Below are 21,998 nucleotides of genomic sequence, written 5' to 3' on the forward strand. Positions count from 1 at the left end.
ACACGTCTATTCCGGCTATCATATCGAAAAAGAAGAAGTTTTGACATTATATGACATTTGAATGGCCGAATAGCCCTGGCGTCTGAGGCCGGAAAACTAAGTATTAAGAAGAAATTGACGTTAAATTTATTTATAAGTTTTTATATTTGAAATGATTATTTATAAAAGATAAAAGATGTAATATTTTTTAATACGCCTTTAATTTATTATTTTATACATTATTATACTTATAATGGATCAGAACATGCCTCACATCGAAAACAGTGGACAAATCAAACCCATCGATGACGCCACAGTCCATAAAATTTGTTCAGGACAGGTACAAAATACTATTTCTACTTTTAATTCATTCAATTTTAAAAAGCTCCGAGATTACAAAATATATTTTGTCTTCAGGTAGTATTAAACATTTCCATAGCCTTAAAGGAATTAGTTGAAAATTCCATCGACGCTGACTCCAGTATTATTGATATTTATATCAAAGAATTTGGCTCAGAATCTATAGAAGTTATAGATAACGGAACGGGAATAAAAAAGTATAATTTTCAAAATTTGAGTAAGGAGAATAATCTTATTGTTTGTATATACTCTAACACCAATTTTTTTTATTAGCTTTGAAACATTTTACCTCGAAAATCCAACAATTTAATGACCTGGAACACCTCTGTACATTGGGCTTTAGAGGTGAAGCTCTGAGCTCTCTATGTTCACTTTGTGACGTCGAAATCAGTACAAGGCATTATTCTGTTGATACAGGCACAAGAATTAAGCAAGAAAATTGTTATAATCTGGGCATAAACTATTGTATTATGATATGATTATTTATAGGTATAACGCCGATGGAAAAATTATCAGTGAAGAACTTGTTGCTAGACAACCTGGAACAAGTGTAATATTAAAAAACATATTTTCAACACTTCCCGTTAGGAGAAAACAATTTTTAAAAACTATGAGAAAGGAATTTACAAAATTATGTACACTGCTTTATGCCTACTGTCTTATTCCAAGTGGAATAAGGTAAATAGATATTTTTCACTTATTAAAACAAAAAATTTAAAAACAAAATTGCAGATACTCCTGTACACACACTACAAGTAATGGCACAAAAACCAAAGTTGTGTCAACCGATGGTAACAAGTCTTTAAGAGAAAATATTGTTAATGTTTTTGGTATTAAACAACTAGCCACATTAATAGAAATTAAACTAGTCAGACCAGAAGAAGAAATTCTTAATGAATTCTGTGTTTCTTTATGTCCTGGAGATGAATTACCTTTTGAAATAGATTGTTTAATATCGACTGCTGTGCATGGTAATTTTAATAATAAATTAATTATAAAGTTCTCATATATATTTTTCTTGATAGGCAGTGGGAGATCTTCTTCAGACAGACAATTTTACTACATCAATAGACGACCTTGTGAACCTCACAAACTAATGAAACTAGTCAATGAAATCTACAGACAGTTTAATTCCAAACAGTATCCTTTTGTTTATTTAAACATCACCACAAAATCCAGCTTGGTTGATGTGAATATCACACCAGATAAGAGACAGATATTTTTGCAGAATGAGAAGATTTTATTAGCCATTGTAAAAAGTTCTCTACTTGAAGCATTTAAGGATCTACCTTCAACTTATAAAATGCAAAATATGGATGTATGATTTTTTTTGTTTTTGGTTATTTAATACTATTTTCAAATTTTAATTATATTTATAGATATCCAGACAACTAAGTAATAGCGGTGGTAAGGGCATTAAAAGGAGTCAAACCGAAGGCAATATAAAACTGAGTTCTTTTATGGAAAGATTCGCAAAGAAATACAAATCGGATGAGACATATAATTCAAGTCAAAAATTAACAATTAATCAAGTTAACGATGAAAAAAAAATGAAATCTTTTGTGGACATTGCTTGTAAATTGTCAAAGAATGGAGATGAAGAAGAAAAGCTTATTGGTAATGTGTTGGTAATCAAATAAATGATAATAGTTTTCAATATAAAATCAAGGAAAACACATTTCTTGCGGTATAGGTACCGTATGATCGAGAAAAAACGGCGTCAACGATGGCTATGAAATGAAGATCGCTGTCATTTTATATGTAAATTTATATGGGAAATGTCATCGATCGTCATTTCCCAGCCAACTGGACGCCGTTTTTTTTTCGATCATACGGTATATAATAAATTATTGAACTGCTGATATAGAAATTTAATTCTACACTGTGTTTGTCATAATGTGGAGTGTGGATGCACCCTGAATCATTGTGCGCGTTCAGTGAACACAGCGGCTGACCGACCGCTGACTTTATTTTGCTCAGCGGCTGACTGTTTTTGTGTGTAAAAATAGACCGTTTACAGCACTTTCAGATAGAGCGGAGCGTCCGCGAGTTCCATAAGTTTAAATGAACAATTTCACATGGGTCGCGTATGCTCGTACGGAGCATACGCGTAAGGATGATTTCGTTTGACGACTATCTTGAAAAAGCAAGCAGCACAAAAACAGCGCCGACGCTCCGCTCCATCTGAAAGCGCTGTTAGGGAAATTGCTTACTCAACCACTCAGCCGCTGACCGTCCCTGAACGCGCACATCGCTTTGTCTCTACATTGATGCGATTCCAGAAAGTCATATTAGAGAGCTGGTTTCGCAACAATATTTTCAATGTTTATTAGCTAAATATTATATTTTAATAGATGTGGAGGAAAAAGATCGGACAGGTTTATATAGTAGTGATACTGAGGAAGATGTTAAAAGAACACATAGATTAAATGAATCTTGTAATTCTACAGTCAGTCAAAATGTTACTTTTACTCAAGTTAAAGTAGAGGCAAACTTGCAATCTTTTGTAGACATTGGATGTAAACTAACAAATGAAGATGATGATGTTAAAGAAAATCTTATAGGTAATAAAGCTAAAGCTGTTAGTGTTTTTTTATAAAGTAATTTATTTTATAACTTTATAGAAGTAGAGGAAAAACTTGAAATAGTCTCAGATGACGGTGATACTAATGCAAATAACGCATCTTCTGATAGTCCACGTAAAAATATAGTTAGAAGAGGAGTTGTTTTGGATGTAAATATAGATACATTGAAGGGACATTTAAAAAAGAAGCTTGAAAATGATAATTCAGAAAAAGATAAAAAGGTAGAGTTTTTTTGTTAGAAAAACTAGAGGAAACATTATTTCAAATAAAAAATATATTGATTTACTGTTAAATAAGCCTATAAATGTTGTCCTTATATTCATAATATTTTAATTTATATTTATTAGTATTTTTAATTAATGAAAAAATAACGCCTTCTCTATTATATTTAATCATTTTTAATCATTGAATATAAACATAATTTCTTCAAAATATTGTATCACTCTGTGTGTGAAAACCAGGTTATTAATAGAAATGTATAGATTCATTTTAGATCGAATTTGGATCCGAAAAATTGTAAAGACGCCGAAGAAGAATTACAAAAAAATATTTCCAAGGCGGAATTTGAAAAAATGGATATCATCGGACAATTTAATTTGGGTTTTATTATTACCAAACTGAACAATGACCTTTTTATTGTTGATCAGCATGCCTCGGACGAAAAATACAATTTCGAACAAATGCAACTCAACACCGTTATGGACACTCAAAAATTTGTAGTGTAAGCCACGTTTTTTGTTGGTGGTCCGAATTGTATTTGGGAAACTTCGGAAGTATATTCTGCAGATAAAATAAGTAAAAAAGTTCATATAAATGTATGTCGTAAAATGCTTCGTTTCTGAGATACAGGGTGTAGAAGTTTATTTTTATTTCGATTTTTTCAATTAACTTCTGAGCTACTACTAACACCCATATTTGAATGAAAATTGGTGTCTGGGTGTTTTTTGACATGAGAAACTCAATATCGATGTCAGTATGACTCATACTGGTAGTGGGCGCCACCTACATATTTTTAGCTGTTTTAAGAGTAATATCTTTACGTCCGTACCTGTATTAACTAATTAATGAAAAAATATACATTTCCGTCCTTTTTTTTTACATAAAAAAGGTCTCTCGGTAAAAATCGCTAGCAGTAGTAATTTTCAAGATATTTGGAATCTAAATAATCAGTATATGTCAATCATTGATAAAAATTAAAAATGTGAACTGGATAGTAATTAAACTGAAATAATGAATTTGGATTTTTTTTTCTGACAAAGGTTCAAAAGATGCAGTTTGATCATATTTTCACTAGAAAAAATTATGATAAAAAGTTCACAAATTTATCATTTCAGTCAAATAACTAATATTATCTAGTCAACATGTAATTTTTCCGTGATGACATGTATTGATTATTTCGATTCTAAATATCTCGAGGACCATTACTCGTAGAGGTTTCTACCAAGAGACCTTTTTTGGACGAAAAGTTGGGCGCGTTCAGGGACGGTCAGCGGCTGAGTAGCTGAGTAAGCGGTTTCCCTAACGGTCTCTTTTTACACGCAAAAACAGTCAGCCGCTGAGCAAAATACTCGGCGGTCGGTCAGCCGCTGTGTTCCTTGAACGCGCACGTTATTACTCTTCAAAACAGTTAAAAAACATGTAGGTGGCGCTCCCTTCAAGGGGTCATAATGATATTGATAAAATTTCTCAGTTAAATAATACTCTGTTTGTTATGTTAAAAAGACACTTAATTTTCATCCAAATATCAACGTTAGTTCAGAAATTACTTGGAAAAAAACGAAATAGGAATGATCTATTCACACCCTGTATCTTCGAAACAAAGTTATTTACTTACTTTTATCTAGAAAATATACTGGCGAGGTTTTCCGAATATAATTCCACCCTCCAAAAAAATAAACTATTTTATTTTAGGCCAAAATTGTTGGAACTTACCGCGGCGGCCAAGAGCGTTATAACGGAACACGAGGACGTGTTCCGGCGGAACGGGTTCCATTTTAAAAAGGAAGTGGACGCGGAAGATTCGCAAAAAGTCTACTTAACTCGAGTGCCCATCAGCAATAACGTGGTTTTTGGCAAGTCGGACGTCGACGAACTGATTTTTATGCTGCAAGACGACTCGAACTACTCGAAAAATCGCGTTCCGTCCAAAGTTAGGGCTATGTACGCTTCCAGAGCGTGCAGAAAGAGCATTATGGTAGGCAAAGCCCTGTCGCAAAATGAAATGAGGAGAGTTTTAGACCATATGGGCACTATAGATCAACCATGGGTAAGAAAGAATTCATTGTTTTATTATTGTCAAGGTGTATAGCGACATCTGTCGGAAGAACGAAAAACCACTAAGCGTGTTTATATTACCAAGAAGCGTGGCGACATCTTACGGAAATTCAGTAGCACGCCATCTCTTAGACAGACGCGGGTGCAAAATCTCGAACGAGACAGCGGAAGTTTCTGGAAACCAAAAGAATTCGACAGTCCTAAAATAGAAATTGGGAGAAGATCCGCTAGATTGCGATCTATATGGTATATATGTTACGGTTAAGGTCCGATGTCCGGTTAATGTCGACATTACCCAGTTAATCTCGAAAATAACACACAACAAAACAAACAAAAACATAACCTAACCCAAACATTAACATGTTAATGTCGACATTAACCGGACATCGGACTTTAACCGTAACATATATATACGATTGGTTCTTTTGACGTGTCGCTCGACAATACCGATGTTCTGAGAACGGGGCTTTAAAGGCTCAAAATGAACCAATGAGATGTGTGCTGTCAATTTCGTATTTTCTGGAAATCTCATTGTTTTTTTGACGTGTCGCTCGACAATATGAAGCCCTGAGAACGGGGCTTAATACAGATCATTTTTTTTTATTTAAATATGATAAAAATCGATCCTTAGTAAAAAAAATCTTTTTTTGTTATAGAATTGTCCTCATGGGAGACCAACAATGCGTCACTTGGTAAATCTTAGTCGCCTGAACTAATTTATATACTTCATACTTTTTTTACAATTTTTCTTTGAAGTATAAAACTAGAAAAACAACTTTATTTTAAGCCTTATAATATATATTCGATAAAAATACGTTTTTTTTTTAAACACTAATAGTCCTAAATATATTAAAACCACTCTCTGCTGTACTAATGAGGACACTGGTGAGTTGGGGATGCCAATGTAGTTCCTTGATATTTTTTTGTCCTTGATGAATAAACAATAGTTGTGGTGGTACCCCCTAAAATATATATTATAATATATATTATTTAAATTATATTATTATATTAATAATATAATATATAATTATATAATATTTAAATTATATATATATAATTAAATAATATCCCACAAAAAAATAATGTAGCTACTCACTTCAATTTCATTTGATTCAGTCTCTGAATCTTTTTCAACGGATAAATCCCACAAAGCAATTTGATTATCTTCTCCACCGGATGCAAAAACAGCTGAATCTTTTGGATGCCATTCCACCGTAGTCACTGGTTCAAGGTGATGCTTAAATGTGGCTAAAGGTGTTTTGGTTTGAATTTTTCTTAAATCCCAGACATGAAGGAACCCATCATCTCCACCTGTGTATAAAATATCATTAGTCTGATAAGCAGGAGGTAAAAAAATATTTTAATACTTACCACTAACAATAAATGGCTCATTTTTATTCCAGCTTATCACATTAACATCGCTTTGATGTGCATCATTGCAAGTTATCATGCACGCTTTGGTAGGATTAGCTCTTGTGTCCCATATTCTGATACTTTTATCTACTGAACAACTGGCCAGTACGTTTCTTTCATTTGGGGACCTAAAGGTACATGTTTAGGAGATAAAAATAAATTAAAAACCTTTTACCATTGAAGATCTTCAACTGAATCTGTATGTCCAATTAAAGGTCTCTGATCAACTTTCCACGTCCCTGCTTCAGATGGTGTCCAAATGTGAATATCTTTTTTACAATCTCCAGTTGCTAAAACCTATTAGATACTAATACATTATTTTTTTCCTTAATTATTGAGAAATTTATTACCCCAGGTACAGTTTCACACCAGTCCATAGCAAAACCTTCCTTGGAGTGTCCTGTAAATGTATAAAGAGGAGAAGCAGAGCTTGCTTTGTTCTCTCTGTTATATTTCATAAGAAGCTGGTCTGAATCAATAGCCTGTAATTGTATCATCAAGTTCCATATGTTAACTCTACCCAATTCGCTCCAAGTTGCCGCCACAATGTTGTTATTTATAACTGTACTCTAAAATACTCCAAGATTTAAGTTAAAAGACAATAAAAAAATATTAATGCTTACCCTAACTCTATTAACACAACCCTGATGTTTTATTAGTGCCCCAGCCATTTTGGGATTCTTTGATTCATCCTCGTCTTCCAAATCGTCATCGTCCTCATTTTTAGTATTACCTGTTTGATGTAAGTTCGACAGTTTCATTACAATTACATTGTTGACATGAGTTTGGGGTGCTTGCGTTCCTGCTACTATGTAGGCAGTTAAAGGGAACGTCTCTCTATCCTCTCCTGCACTGTCTCGTATTATATCAAAACTTAAACATGGAGCACCGGTTTGCGCTTGGTGGTACATTACATACGCACTGGTATCGCATATTAGCTCTTCACCTTCTTCTAGAGGTTTTCCCGGCAAATAAACCTCATTTTCCGAATTATTTACCGCTGTATCTTCCATTTCCTCGTTATCTTCATTAGAAACTTCCATATCTTCATTATCCGACATCGCGAATTAGTTCTTGAGTGAGATTTTAAAGCCTACGGCCTACAGCGCCTACACGTGAAAAATAAACAAAAAATTTACAAAAATTGTTCAGGTTAGAAACCATAGAATAACTAAAAAGTAAATGTTAAGTTAACGCAGAGATATGTGCGCATCCAAATTTTTGTCGACATCCACCAATAGTGCACCAATACCAAATAAAAATTGGTGTCAAAATATTTCGACCAATAGGAGCACCGTCGGATCGTTGTGTCATCGGATTTCGGATGCATGAGACTCCGGCTTTAGGCGCCAGCACAACGCCAGCAGTTGGGGTCATCTGACCGGTGCGTTAACGTCAGGTTTACGCGGAATACGAACCGAAGATAATTTCTACATAGCTAGGCTGTTACCTTCTTTTTAAAATTTCTTCTATGGAAAGGATCTACGACTCTGGAAACATCCAACTCCCGATCCAATCCAGATATGTGCACTTGCCCTTACGGCATTCAGTCAGCACCACTCTGTGGCACTACTGCTTTTTAAAATTTGGGCATTTGCATTTAAATTTCTTCAAATTGTGTAAGTTTCAGCTCAAAAAATAATAAAAATAAATATATGATGTCTCCGATCATATATAAAATATGATAAAAGTAAAAATTCGAACGTATTAAACTAAAAGTTTATTTAGATACATAGCATAAAAAAAATCTTAAATACTACATCTAGCTGCTAAAATTAGAATAAATAATATATTTATACAATTTCCCAATCACTTAATATAGAATCGGTAGTTGAGGATTTCCTTTCAAGCGAGGCTGTGGCTTTTGAATGTTGAGCATTGGTGAAAACATTGTTAGTACTTATTTGAACATTACTCAATTTCCATTCGTTAGGAATGCTTTTCACTAAAAGTTATCAAGCATAATAAAAAACCTGTATACACATAATTTATGACTACCTCATATACATATAATTTACCTTGAGTATTAGTTGTTTTTTTGCCAACATTATTCGTTATTGCTATATCTTTACAATGAGGTATACAATATATTTCTTTTACTTGTAATGCTCGATTTGATGATTCAAATTTCGATATGTTACCCAAAGACTGTTGTTTTTCTCCCTCAGATGAAGATATTTTCACTTTGTCTAAACTCAAAACATCAGCCAGTATTTTCTCTTTATATTCAATATCATTTATAATAGATTCAGGACTCCGTAAATCTGGTAAAACACCTACTGTACTTAAATTCATTAGGGTAGGTCTATATAAATAAAAAAATTACATTAATATCTATACAAACAAATAAAAATTATATAATTCACCTGATTAAATTAGGATCTTTCTCTTCAGAACTCGTCGAGCTTGAACTCAACACACTATCCCTACTTTTGTGAGTGTATTTCTTTCTTACTTTTTTGGACTGTTTAAACAGAATATCATCTTCGAAATTTTGCTTGCCAATTTCATCAAAATTTCTGAATATCTCATTTGGAGACTCCTGTGCTTCTTCTGCATTAATGATTGTATCTTCTTCCTCAAGAGGTTTAGTGAAAAGGTCAGTTTTGAAGTCTAATGGATTAAAATTTGTTGATGATGAGGGATTTAGATCTAACTGACTTTTAGCCATTTCTGAATGAAAGGCTATCCTCAATAAGCTTCTTTCCTCTTCAAGTATAAAGATTTCATCTTTGCAGGTAACAATGTCCAAAATACTAATGCATTAAGAAAGTCATTAAAATTTTATTAAATGTAGAATATTTCTTTACCCTCTTAAGTGAGAAATAGTGGCCAAAACCGACATCTGCTGTGGATCAAGAATATATACAATATCATTGCTATGAGTAACTAAAAGATTATCACAAAAAGAGTGGAGTTTTCCAAATGCAGGCTCTTGCTGTGGCTTTAATTTTTGTAGTTCCTTTGAAACAGGGTTCAGTAATGGCACTTGGGGACATTCTTTGCATAGCAAGTCCTGAAAAAATCATATACACTAAATTATTTATTTTAAAATACTAATAGTACCTTAAATAACAATGTTTTCTGGACATTGCCTTCAAAATCGGATATCCAGATTCTTAATCCAGGCCTGGTACAATACAATAATAAATCGGTAGGTTTAAATCCGTACTGATAAAGTAAACAACCAAATTTTCCCAATCTACAATGATTTCAGATAGAGATTCAACTTGAAACTGATAAATAATAAGACTATTATTAGTTACATTTTGCGATCCTTTTTTCCAATCTGGCAAATCTTCCATTTGTCCAACTGGTAGCAAACTATACTCCTAAAAGTAGTGGATATAAGTAGTCTTTGCTGAGCATAACTTAACTGTACCACTTCATATGCCTCATTTAGTACTTCTAATGACTTACACATATGCTGAAAGTGATATATTTTATTGACTAATATTTGAAATTATATTAAACATATTACCAAATAAAAATCTATTTCGGTAAGAACAACACATCCATTTTTATCACCAGAAAATAGTTTCATTCCATTTTTAGCCCATTCTATTGCAGTTATTGGAGCCTTGTGTAAATCACTCACTGTATACCTTTCTACCTAATGAAAATTAAAGATCTTTTGTGAAGAATTAGAACTAAAATAATACACTGAATATCTTTACAGAGCATATGTATTTACCTGCTCCTGCTTAGGTTTAAGACTTTGAGGCAATGAGTCTGGAAATTGTTTTGGTATCTGAAATATTGTAATATTTCCATTTTGATTTCCACATGCCACCATGTACTCCACAGTTGAAACAATTCGTACAAATGTCAGAGGGCAATTGGAATCTTCACATCGTAATCTTTGTAATGTTTTTCCTTTCCTGTCGTACCAGTAAACTATTCCAACATTTGTCCCTAGTGCAAGAAACTCTGGCAAGGCGTCGATACAAGTTAGTTTCACATCTTGGCTAAATATTCGTTGAGTTTTTGTAGGTAGTTTATTCAATAGATCTGTTAGCGGCTCCCATTCCCTCAAAGCAGATATTTGAACTTTTGCCATTTTCTTTAAATTCCATATCTTAATCCCAGTTAATGTTAATGCGAATCATTTTACAAATAAATCATAAATCTGCAGCCCTTGGGATTAACCTATAAACAATCATCAATTCTGAATTAAATAGCATGAATAATGGGAATAATCAAGATCATATCAGAACACGGATGTATATATCAAATTCATATATCAAAAATGAATAATTTATCGTCAAATAGGTAGCGGTCAATAAATAGAAAACTATTTGATAAATAGCAACAACCTTCGTTGAAGCCTTGTTGAAAGAAGATGAGGGACGGGTAACCACAGAACCGGGTAACACGTAACCACAGCACGTAACACCATAGAGAAATATAAAATAACAAAATAACTTACATAAAAATATTATCGAAGAAGATTTTATTCATATACGTTTTCTTGTATATGATGTAAATTATATAGGAATTATAATTATTTATTTAGTTTCTTAATGTTGGCGACATTTTAATATCTTTAAACATCTCTAAAATGAGTTTGAAGTTTGATAGATAGGTTATATTTTCTTATTTTGTTTATTTTTTTTTGGATTTATTTAAGTTTTTATAATAAAATGAGCAATTTAAGCGATTGGTCTCAATCATCAGAGTATCTCAGCTTTCGAAGTAACGTACCTTTAAGGAGAATTGTAGTGGATTCAGACGATTCTAAAGTAACATATTTCTAAATAATAGTTTTGATCAAGAAAATTTGCAAGACACATTTTTCTCACGAGTAATTTTTCACTAGGGTTGGCGTATTTACGATTGTGGTCCAAAAAGTGTTCGAAATCCCCTTATTTGTTTGCCGCCAGTGTCTGGGAGTGCTGACGTATTTTTTAGACAAGCACTAGGTCTATCAGCAAGAAGTATTCGGATAATTTTGGCAGAGGCACCTCCATACTGGAATGTTAAGGATTGGTAACTTATAATCCCAAGTGTAACAGGAAAAGTTAACAATTTTTTTTAGGTGTGATGGTTTTAGGAAGTTGTTAGATTATCTTGATTTAGACCGTGTTCATATATTTGGAGCTTCTTTGGGTGGATATTTGGCTCAAAAGTTCGCCGAATACACATCGTCATGTCCTAGAGTGGCGTCTCTAATTTTGTGCAATTCGTTTTCAGACACTAGTGTTTTTAAGGGTCACGAAAGTGCAGCTTTGTATTGGATGTTACCATCACTAGTTTTAAAAAGAATGCTTATGTCTAATTTTGAACCTGAACCTGCAAAGGACATTGATATGGTTAGAACAGTAGATTTTATGGTTGAAAAGGTTGTACACGATGCATTATATTATGAGAAATATGTAAATATTTTTAATTATTAATAAATAATTTCTTTTAGCTTGAAAGTCTTTCCCAAAGCGAGTTGGCAAGTCGCATGACTCTGAATTGCATTAGAGGCTATGTTGAGGCTCATAAACTGACAGAAATACCTGTGACAATTGTTGATGTTTTTGATGATGCCCCTTTAAGCTCTTCTGTAAAAGATGAACTTTATAAGTGTTACCCACAAGCAAAGTTAGCACACTTGAAAACAGGAGGATTTTTTCCTTTCCTAAGCCGAAGTGCTGAAGTAAATCTGCATATTTTGGTAAAACAATACAATTTTTTTTATATAAATAACAAAAAAGTTTATGTATTTTTTTTAGATTCACTTAAGACAATTTGACAATACTCCAGCTGCTTCTTCCGACAAATCTCTGCTGAATCCTGTTTGAATGTTTTGATATTTTTTGTTGAATGTTTATGTATATTCTATTATTTTATAATATTGTTAAACGTTTTGAAACAAATTTTATAAATATAAGACTGAGTTAAAGGTATATTTACATTACCTAAATTAAATAATTGTTGTGGCAAAGTTCAGTGAAGAACAAATAATATTCATATTTCATACTGTTAACAGGGTCCTTATTCTGACTGCATTTCAAAATGCGCAAAAATCATATTGCATTAATAATCTATATCTATGACATGTTATATTAATGAAAGCACCATAAGAATATATATATATATATTATATTTTAGTAAGCAATATGTACCGAAAAGTTTTACTAAGTCAAGTGTTAAGCAATAAAGTAATTTTAAAGTAAAAATTAATTTAATTCTTAGTTGGTGGTAGAAATGTTTTGCAATATCAACATCTACAACTTTTTGTAAAATAAACATTTAAGCATTTACATTTTTCGTTTTTTCTAAAAAGACGCCACTAATCTTTAGATTTGTACTCCCAAGTTCTGCGAACATGGCCTTTGACAGACTTAGTACGCTAAAGGGTTTGCATGTCAAAGACTTGGTCTTGTCCATAAACGCAAAGATTTCCTCCGAAGGCAGGGCCTTTCACCCAAAATACCAGTTTTGTGTCCGCGGATCCCGGGTGGTAAATAGTTAAATATTTCTCAGAAATTGCTGTATCACAGAACAGGTACAAACCCTGTATACCAATTTCAAATGTTGTCAAGTACACGAGTCGTGAGAATGCGCCTTCATACGCACATAGTGCATACACAATTTCTTTTTACTTCCAAACATTTCAAATAATTTTGAATTTGAGACAAAGAGGTAATAAAACGACCAATGACACTTTAAATAATTTATTATTTAATGATAGTGTTATTTCATTATAAATACATAATATAACAATAATTGCTGTTTGGTTCATTAGGAGCGAAACTGCTAATGAAAAAGGTAAAAAATAACATAATTAAAAATCTACATAAATGCCGCTAGTATTTTTTTCTGTTAAAAAATGCACATATGTATATAAAGCTTTAATGACAACGCGAGTGGATGCTTTCGTAAAGGCACTTTCTATGCACTGGTAGCTTCTAGTACTGTCAGCACCCGTTGTTTTCTATTCTCCTTGTATAAAATACATTTAAATTAAAAAAGGCCACATTAATAACAATAAATACAATACTATGTTCAGGTAAATTGTTATAAATAATAGAATAAGAACAGGAGAATAAATAAAAAGTTTATTTTTAATTTAATATAAATTACATAAAACAATAAAATTTGTTCAACAATTCTTTGACAATATACCTCCTGTAAACAATTAAAATTTCCTTTCTATCTCTCTCTAAATGATAAAATAAAGAAAAATAAACGTTCGCTTTTATTCTCCTTAACAAAAAACATGACACTTAAGTCTATTTGTCGTTATATACACATATATACTAATGAACAACAGCTGGTTAAACAGTCACTGGAGCGTTTACATTTTTAGGCCAATCGAATTTATGCGTATATTTGCTTGAACGAAAGAAAAAAAAACGAAAATAATAGAGAAAAAAAATACTAAACCACTTAAAATCTTCTTACTATGTGATTAAAACATTTACAGAAAACAATATTCATAAACATATATACCTGAGCTAGTTTTCATCATTATATACGAAAGTAAAACACTCCTGTGACTAAAAACCGTATTTTTAAAGTAGTTATTGCACCAACTAAGAGAATGAACAGCTAAATAAAAGTAGTAAAATGATAATTCAACATCACATTTCTGAGTTTGCTTCTTCTTCGGTCATATAAAAATAGTTTCTTCTAAGTATAGATTTTCTTACAAAATGTACAATCGCCGAGGGTTATTCGTCAGACAACCGCTATTTGGGCTCGTCGCTAGACGCTTCGCAAAACACCTCCTGTAACACACAAAAAATTATATTAATTTTTCTTCTAATAAACAGGGTAGTCCGAATTGTATTCAGGAAACTTCTCAGCAGCATAATATTCTGTAGATAATAAGTAAAAAAGTTTGTATAAATTTATTTCCTAAAATGCTTCGTTTCTTTTAGTAAGGGTGTAGAAATTAAATTTTTATTTCGTTTTTTTTTCCAAATAATTTCTCAACTAACGTCGATATTTGGATGAAAATGGGCTCTTTCACAAAAAGTAAAATACCCAATTCAAGGACAAAATCTGAAATAGAAGACTATTTTCAGTATATTTATCCAAAAAAAATAGTTCCATGACATTGAATAATTTTTTTATAGGCCCTCAAAATTGCTTTAATTTGAAATAATTTGAAAGCGCCAATTATGACGTATGAAAAATACGCCCAATCACATTGCAGAACCCTGCTCGTGCGCCAGCCAACAACTGGCAACATTGCGATTTGATTTGACCAGCACCACCTCAACTCAAGGCCATTCAACATGATATGGGCAAGGCAAATATAGCGACGAAGGCAGCGCATTATTAAATTGTTTACCTTTAAACTGAAAAGCCGGTAGTGGTTTCTCGTTCCGATTGCATACCAGAAATAATTAATTATCTCTAGTTTGTTGTGCTTCTGGAACACGTTTGTTTAGTTCTTAGTGTTCAGTGCATGGTGTGATCAGAAAATTGAGTACACAGAGAACTTCAAACTTTTGTGCTTGTCGTACTCCTCTATTATTAATTATTTTAAGGTAAGAACTAGAAGTATTTATCAATATATTACACCTAAATCAGTAAAAAACCTTCACCGCCAGTCTGCATAGTACTTTATAATGGTTACTTACAATAATCAAAAGATAGGTATTAAAGGGTAGGTATTAAAGGGTAGGTATTAACATTTTATTGTAGCATACCTTTTACATGCTCTGTTCCAAATTGTCACGAGAATTATAGAGGGGGTCCCAAGGTTTCTGCTTTTATATTTCCCAAAAATGACGAGCTTCGTAAAAAATGGTTGATGGCTATTAAAAGAGATAATTTCACTCCTACTAGTAATTTTCGGGTAAGAAGTGCATTAAATATGCCTCAAAAAGGCCAAAGGCCCCAAAGCCTCTGTTACCCTAGTGAGGATGTAGTTATGGCTACTGCTTACACTTACCTCACAAGATATTGACAACATTCACATTTGAAAATATAAATGGCCTGGATGTAAGTCTTTTTTTAGGTCACAATTGTCCCTCACTTACGTCAGAATTTATTATTAAATACATCTTGTTCAGAATATCCAATATTTTATTGAAGAACTATGCAAAAAAAAGGAATGATGTTATAAAAAGGTATTTAGTTTTTTTTCTATATAAAATCTTGAAACACATATTATATTTTTTAGTTATCCTAACCTATTACAGTTTAAATTTATTCCCATTTGTGTATTGCTGCAAAACATAGGAAAAATATTTCATATTTTTTGACCCAAGTCAGTGTAGTTTACACCAAGAGCATTTACCAAGGCTTTTACTAAGACAAGTAACTTCCTATACTGTCCATAATAGTATATATTTATCAAACGTGCAGTAAATTCTAAACTATGGTAGGTAAGTGTTTGCAATTGAATATTTAGTTTATATTGCTATTTTCTGTCATATATTTCTGGTTATTTCTTTTTCCGACGATTTTGAACACCCTATATATGCTACCTCAAGTTTGAATATTTACACACTAGTACACTACCTACCTATTTTCTGAGAAAACAGACCTTTTTATAAAAAGTAACTAACTGATGTTTTCATAAAAGTAATAATACAAAAAATTCCATACTTATGTGGAGAGCTTTAGACTCCCTGTATATTAAAAAATTAGTGAAATATTACGTAATCTAACCCGACATTTGTGTGAAAAATGTCTATTTGGAAATAAAACAGGTTCTAAAATACGCGCCAAATAAAGTACTTCTATCTCCGCCATATTGGAAAAGGTTGAATGGCCTTGTGTGGAGGTGGTGGTGGGTCAGCATGGTGGCCCGGCCGTGTTGCCGCTTTTCAACATGCCAGGTGTGACGTATTAAAAATAAAGTGCGGATTTTTATTCTGGCCTTTTTTGTTTTTATTTATTTTCTTAAGAATGACTTCAAATTTTTCGAAAGTGAGATAGCAGAAAATTCTAGAATTAATTGCTTTATTCAATTATGCTAATTCCAAAATATAGTGAAAGAGCCCATTGGTGTCTCGAAAGAAAAATGAATGTATCTCCGAACCGAAGCATTTTGAATACATAATTTATATACGGACTTTTTTACTTATTTTTATCTGCAGAATATACTGCCGAAGACTTCTACACCGTGTAGTCAAATTACTAATTACCTGGGCACTACCGTCAGACGCGGCATCATCAAATGGCACTGGACTATGAAGATTGTGCTCTTCATGTAGTTTCTCTTTCATTTTGTGTAGTTCTTTCCTCAGCCGATCCCTCTCTTCCTCGACTAGTTTCACTTCGCTCTAAACACAAAAAAAAACATGTACTAAAAAAATTCACAAATTTTATGTTAATTTTTACCAGTAGGGTTGTAAGCTGACTGCTGAGTGAGGTGACGATATCTCTGAGTTGACTGGCTGGGATACTGGGTACGTTAGGCTTGACTTCGTTGGCGTATTGAGGTTCCTGACTGGCACAGGCCGGTTTCTTTCCACCTTTAGCAGCCACCACTTCGCCTTCGGTTATGTTGAAAGCGTCGTTAACTGCTTTCTGAAGAAGATCCACCTAGACAAAGAAAAATTACAAGTTCCTGAAAAGAACATTTTTTCTTGACTGGAATTTTACCTGAAATACACTGGCAAGAAGACGGTCAGTGATGTCCGATGCGCCGGACATGGAGACATCGCTGGTGGACGCTGCCATGTCGGCGATATGTTCGAAATGTTCCCTAGGAATAGACAAAAGGTCGGCAACCAGGTTTTCCTTTTCAGCCAGGGCCTGTTTGACCAAGGCATCCTTCCTTCTAATTTGCTCTATAGAAAATATGAAGATCAATGTAATTCTACTTAATAAGTATGTAATATTTTGATTTATAATACTACCAGTAAGTAAAGAAATACTTTTTAGTTCACGTGTATTTACAAAAGAAAATATTTTTCTTAAAGTATTTGTGAACCAGAAAAAACATAATAAGTAATTTCATTACTTCTAGTATTCTGTAAGAAAACTTCATACCAAACATTCAATAAAAAGACTAGAATTTTTGATATAATTATAACTAATATTTTGGATAATTGACTAAACCCAAGTCCTTCTAAAATCTAACAGCAAATTTTGAATAAAAAAATTAAGGGGGGAGTTAAATATTATTTTCATATTCTTAACTAAAATGACAGGGACGTTATGGTAACCATTTTGAAACCTCTTTTTTGAGTTTTGTTTGAGAGTTTATTTATTTTATACTATTTCTTCTTTATGCGTCACTACTTATTTTTTCGAATTTATACACTTATAAATTCTAAAAAATAATGCGTCAAGACTTGAATTTCATTGAGATTATTGCGAATCTTAGAGAGGCTTAAAAATAGTTACATTCTACAGAGTGCGATCGTTTCCAGACTAAAAACATTGAAATACACTCCTTTCTTAACAGTTTTATTCAATGGAGCCTTGATAACAAGAAGAAAAAATCGCGAAAGATTTTTGGTTTCTCATAATATATTGATCATAGAGTATAGGTGTGAAATTTTCTAAGCTAAATGAATACCCAGACTATTAAAGGATTATATTTCTCCAGATTAATTATATTGTTGTTTTAACCTGTTAACTATTAACCCTTTATGTGTTTGTGGATTGTGAATTAGTACTGTCTGTAAAACCCAGCCTACCTAAAGGCGTTAGCATCGATTCGGCTGTGTGCACCGGCGGCACCACCACGTTGACCTGCGACGGTTGAATCAGGGGCCAATCCTCCGCGCTTACCTTCGTTGTCAATTGAATACCACCACCAGGAGTCACATCTAAAATTAAATCCCATTAGTAAGGGTGCTCCGAGGTGTAAAGTCGATTTTTTGTTGCCCGACCAATCTAACGCGTATTCTATCGGAAACTGACAAAAAAACTCATTCCGCAGCGCGTGTGTTTATACAGAGTTCCAGGAACGGAGATCAAAAACAGCCAGTTAATTATTTCTTGTTTAACCTTTAGCTCGCGGCCACTTTAAATCGTTACTGCGTGTTGCCATTTAAAATTTCTATCAATAAAAAAAACTCGATCAAGGTAAATTGGCATATTTTTGTTTACGGTATCGTCCTACAGCCTCTCGAATTTACTCTGAAAGCTAAAATTACTTTCGGGCAATAAATCTAGTAAAAATAAATGGAAAACTTTAAAGTATATTTTTTTGGATGTGTCATTTTTAATGACTCCGAGATGACTTATTGTTTGGTTAAGAGTTTATGGCAAGAATGGTTTTTAATTCTTAAGCGTGATAAGTTGAAAAGCGGAGAAGCATACCAGTTAGTGCGGAGAGTTAGTAGGTAAGTAATATGACCAAAAGAAATGAATGAAGCAATGGGTGCTTGACCAAAAATTCTGGGTGAATCTAGGTTTCCTGTTTGAGATTTTTACTCCAATCTTTAATAAAAAAGGTGATGAAATTTTTATCTGTATGTATAGGTCCGAATTATATTCGGGAAACTTCGGCATATATATTCGATGGATAAAAATATTGGATTTGTATAAATCTATGTCGTAAAATGATACATTTTGAAGATACAGGATGTAGAAGTTTTATTTTTATTTCGGTTTTTTAATTTCTGAACTAATGTCGATAGTTGGATCAAAATTGGTATCTGGGTGTTTTTTGGCATAAGAAATTAGATTTTGGTATCGATATTCAATATGTACCCTAACTGTAGGGGGCTGTCTATATATTGTTAACCAATTTAAAAGGTAATAACTTTTCGTCCATACCCGTAGAAAGCGCTGAGTGAAAAAATATACATTTTCGCCATTTTTTACGTTCTCAAGATATTTGAAATGAAAATTATCAATACATGTCATCATTACCAAAAAATAAACATGCATGTAATTATTTGACTGAAATGGTAAGTTTGGAAACTTTTTATTTATTTTTTTAAATAATCATAATTTTCTCTAGAAATATATACAGTTTCTGTGGATCCTTTGAAACAAAACTATTTCAAATTTGTTATTTTAGTCTAATAACTACCTAGTCAACATGTTTAATTTATATCAATGATGACATGCATTGATTATTTCCTAGCGATTTTTACAAAGAGACCTTTTTTATGTAAAAATGGCGAAAATGTATATTTTTTACTCAGTAGTTTTATACAGGTATGGATGAAAAGTTATTACTATTAAGTTAAAAATGTGTGCCTCTATAAATAGGAGCCTATATAAATAAAGTGTCTATAAGTAAGAGTCATAATGACATCAAAATCAAATTTCTCATGTAAAGAAACTCCCAGATACCAATTTTCATCCAAATATTGACGTTAATTCAGAAATTATTTGGAGAAAATTGAGAAAAAAATAAAATTTCTCCACCCTGTATCTCCGACATATATAATTTTACGACATAAATGTATGTGAACTTTTTTACTAATTTTTATCTGCATAATATACTGCCGAAGTTTCCCGAATGCAATTCGGAGCACTCTGTATATGAAAATATGATTGCCTGCCCATTTTTGTAAATAAGACTGCAGTGATCTCTCAAATGCGAAACTTGATAGGTAGCTTTTTCTGAACATATATTTGGTCATCCTGTATTCCCAAATTAACGTACCTGGTGTTTGGTCTCCCGCTGGATCTTCAGAAGGCGAAGGAGAATCTGAGGGCTCGGTAGTTTTCGGGGGTTGCTCTGGCGATTCTGTCGCCGGGGACGGAGTACTTTCCGACGGAGGCGGTTCGGGTACTTCACCCTCCGTCGACAGGTCTCTAATGGAATTCGTGTCGGAATCGGAGGCCGTTTCTTGGGAAGACGTCGTTATCGTGCTGCCCCGGTTCAGTTTGCCCTCGCGTCTGTTGTACGATTCGGCGGCGTCAGAAAAATTCTTTCTCCATCTAACCAATAAAATCGCATCGTGAATTTATACGAGACTACTTGTTTATAAATATCAATAGGCAAGCAGTTCTTCTTTTTTGTAGCACTACTTGAAAAAATGACTGTTTGCATAAAAGTTCAGATATTTTTAATCAGAGTTGTAGAATTTTGCCTAGTATTTTAAAAAAATATTCAACACTCCCTCTAAAACAAAAGACATTTTTTATAAATGAGCAATAATTTGTTTACAACAAAATACGTCTCTTGATATTTTGACGAATATGATTTTTTTTGTCCTTTGCGCTTTCTGTCTTTACGTTATAATATTATTTTTTAGTTAGTTTTACGTTAAGTCCAAATCTAGAAAAATAATGTGTCTGGACCTAAAATACAGTAGATTATGTGAAATATTGGAATGTCTCGAAAATGGATATTTATACCGTACGATCGAAAAAAAACCGCTTCAGCGATGGCTATGAAATGAAGATCGCTGTCATTTTATATGTAAATTTATATGGGAAATGTCATCGATCGTCATTTCCCAGCCAACTGGACGACGTTTTTTTTTCGATCATAACGTATTATGTATGTACCGCGCCTACACACAATAGATCCTTAAGGTCGCGGTGACTACTTCCCCTCCTAAACATTCTACATGTACCGCGCCTAAGTTGACAAAAAATTTACTTCTTAAAAAAAGTTTTTTCTATTGAATGTTAAAATCTTGCTCCTTAAACTTAATCATCTTGTAGTTTATAGTAATACTTTTCAGAAATATTGCAACCTAGAAGAAGGTTCAAAAACAATTCGAAGCTAATGAAAGAGCCGAAAAACGGTTTGTAAATTGATGTTAAGTTATTTTGATTACAACAAAATATTTACTGAATCTTATAAGATTTAGCAAGTATTAATAAAAAAAAAATAATGAAAAATTACATACGTCTCTCGTTTTGATTCGTCCTCCGCTTGAAGATCGTACATACAGACGTTGGTCGTCGTTGAGGTGTTTACGAGGAACAGAGCATTTTTACCTAAAATTACAAAAGAACCATATACTAGAAAAAAAAAACAATTATGTGTTCAAACTCACAGACAGCGTTTTCTCGCACTAGCAACGTGCTCATTTTGATAATGGGCGAGAGAGCGGGCTGTCCTGGGATGCCAGACTGGAAGAACTTCAAAATAAACTTGTCGTTCTCCTTTTGCAATAACACTACCATTTCTTCCAACAGAAGAATATGAACGGGAACGAGGGCCTTGTTGGGCCTTCTCAGTTGCAGATTTCCTTCCAATATCAACTTATACCTGAAATTAAAAAGTCAATAATCATCGTAATAAATATACAGGGTGGTCCAAATTGTATTCAGGAAACTTTGGCAGCATATTCTGCAGATAAAAATAAGTAAAAAAGTTCGTATAAATGTATATCCTAAAATGCTTCGTTTCGGAGATAAAAAACTCCCAGACACCAATTTTCATCCAAATGTAGACGTTAGTTCAGAAATCGAAATAACAATGAAACTTCTACCCCTGTATCTCCGAAACAAAGCATTTTAGGACATACATTTATACCAACTTTTTTTACTTATTTTTATATGCAG

The 21,998-nt window shown here is 32.9% G+C and overlaps 4 protein-coding genes across 8 annotated transcripts in view; 1 reads left to right on the top strand and 3 right to left on the bottom strand.

The window, feature by feature from the left end:
- The first annotated feature begins 105 nt into the window (after positions 1-105).
- LOC115882169 (mismatch repair endonuclease PMS2) lies at positions 106-12,862 on the top strand. Its single transcript, XM_030900053.1, has 15 exons — positions 106-319; positions 397-556; positions 613-769; positions 829-1,017; positions 1,072-1,310; positions 1,365-1,657; positions 1,719-1,956; positions 2,694-2,903; positions 2,964-3,145; positions 3,407-3,645; positions 4,836-5,190; positions 11,431-11,600; positions 11,650-11,953; positions 12,025-12,273; positions 12,332-12,862. Exons 1-15 carry the CDS (start codon positions 233-235, stop codon positions 12,398-12,400), a joined length of 3,141 nt encoding a protein of 1,046 aa, XP_030755913.1. The 5' UTR covers positions 106-232; the 3' UTR covers positions 12,401-12,862.
- On the bottom strand, positions 5,975-7,767 carry LOC115882171 (glutamate-rich WD repeat-containing protein 1). The gene is made up of 6 exons (XM_030900055.1): positions 7,235-7,767; positions 6,962-7,180; positions 6,787-6,908; positions 6,570-6,739; positions 6,295-6,509; positions 5,975-6,160 (listed from the first exon to the last, which is right to left on the bottom strand). The coding sequence occupies exons 1-6, from the start codon at positions 7,670-7,672 to the stop codon at positions 6,023-6,025; spliced, it is 1,302 nt and encodes a 433-aa protein (XP_030755915.1). The 5' UTR covers positions 7,673-7,767; the 3' UTR covers positions 5,975-6,022.
- LOC115882170 (WD repeat-containing protein CG11141) lies at positions 8,319-10,947 on the bottom strand. Its single transcript, XM_030900054.1, has 9 exons — positions 10,928-10,947; positions 10,306-10,760; positions 10,093-10,224; positions 9,878-10,038; positions 9,678-9,813; positions 9,422-9,627; positions 8,978-9,367; positions 8,630-8,916; positions 8,319-8,556 (listed from the first exon to the last, which is right to left on the bottom strand). Exons 2-9 carry the CDS (start codon positions 10,669-10,671, stop codon positions 8,405-8,407), a joined length of 1,830 nt encoding a protein of 609 aa, XP_030755914.1. The 5' UTR covers positions 10,672-10,760; positions 10,928-10,947; the 3' UTR covers positions 8,319-8,404.
- Positions 12,863-13,779: 917 nt separating the features above from the next.
- Positions 13,780-21,998, bottom strand: part of LOC115882168 (rho guanine nucleotide exchange factor 12) — a 48,368-nt gene continuing 40,149 nt past the window's right edge. For 4 of the 5 annotated variants that reach the window (XM_030900047.1, XM_030900052.1, XM_030900050.1 and 1 more), the window contains 8 exons: positions 21,488-21,702; positions 21,338-21,428; positions 20,140-20,417; positions 18,212-18,343; positions 17,169-17,356; positions 16,905-17,108; positions 16,709-16,846; positions 13,780-14,332 (listed from right to left, as the gene is read on the bottom strand). In XM_030900047.1, the coding sequence (XP_030755907.1) occupies positions 14,294-14,332; positions 16,709-16,846; positions 16,905-17,108; positions 17,169-17,356; positions 18,212-18,343; positions 20,140-20,417; positions 21,338-21,428; positions 21,488-21,702 (1,285 nt within the window). In that variant the 3' untranslated portion in view covers positions 13,780-14,293. The remainder of the gene's footprint in view (positions 14,333-16,708; positions 16,847-16,904; positions 17,109-17,168; positions 17,357-18,211; positions 18,344-20,139; positions 20,418-21,337; positions 21,429-21,487; positions 21,703-21,998) is intronic. The other variant, XM_030900049.1, reaches the window with a different exon arrangement.

Source organism: Sitophilus oryzae, unplaced genomic scaffold (genome assembly GCF_002938485.1).
Source record: "Sitophilus oryzae breed Bouriz unplaced genomic scaffold, Soryzae_2.0 scaffold_177_pilon_pilon, whole genome shotgun sequence".
NCBI lineage: Eukaryota > Metazoa > Arthropoda > Insecta > Coleoptera > Curculionidae > Sitophilus > Sitophilus oryzae.

Bases quoted from the DNA above. Each gene is read 5' to 3' on its own strand.
- LOC115882169 (XM_030900053.1), top strand. From the start codon at position 233: ATGGATCAGAACATGCCTCACATCGAAAACAGTGGACAAATCAAACCC. The intron at 770-828 runs GCAAGAAAATTG...GATTATTTATAG, and splicing joins GATACAGGCACAAGAATTAA to GTATAACGCCGATGGAAAAA. The intron at 5,191-11,430 runs GTAAGAAAGAAT...ATTTTTCACTAG, and splicing joins GCACTATAGATCAACCATGG to GGTTGGCGTATTTACGATTG.
- LOC115882171 (XM_030900055.1), bottom strand. From the start codon at position 7,672: ATGTCGGATAATGAAGATATGGAAGTTTCTAATGAAGATAACGAGGAA. The intron at 6,909-6,961 runs GTAATAAATTTC...AGTATCTAATAG, and splicing joins GGTGTGAAACTGTACCTGGG to GTTTTAGCAACTGGAGATTG. The intron at 6,510-6,569 runs GTAAGTATTAAA...TTTTATACACAG, and splicing joins TGAGCCATTTATTGTTAGTG to GTGGAGATGATGGGTTCCTT.
- LOC115882170 (XM_030900054.1), bottom strand. From the start codon at position 10,671: ATGGCAAAAGTTCAAATATCTGCTTTGAGGGAATGGGAGCCGCTAACA. The intron at 10,225-10,305 runs GTAAATACATAT...AATTTTCATTAG, and splicing joins TTAAACCTAAGCAGGAGCAG to GTAGAAAGGTATACAGTGAG. The intron at 9,368-9,421 runs GTAAAGAAATAT...TTAATGCATTAG, and splicing joins ACTATTTCTCACTTAAGAGG to TATTTTGGACATTGTTACCT.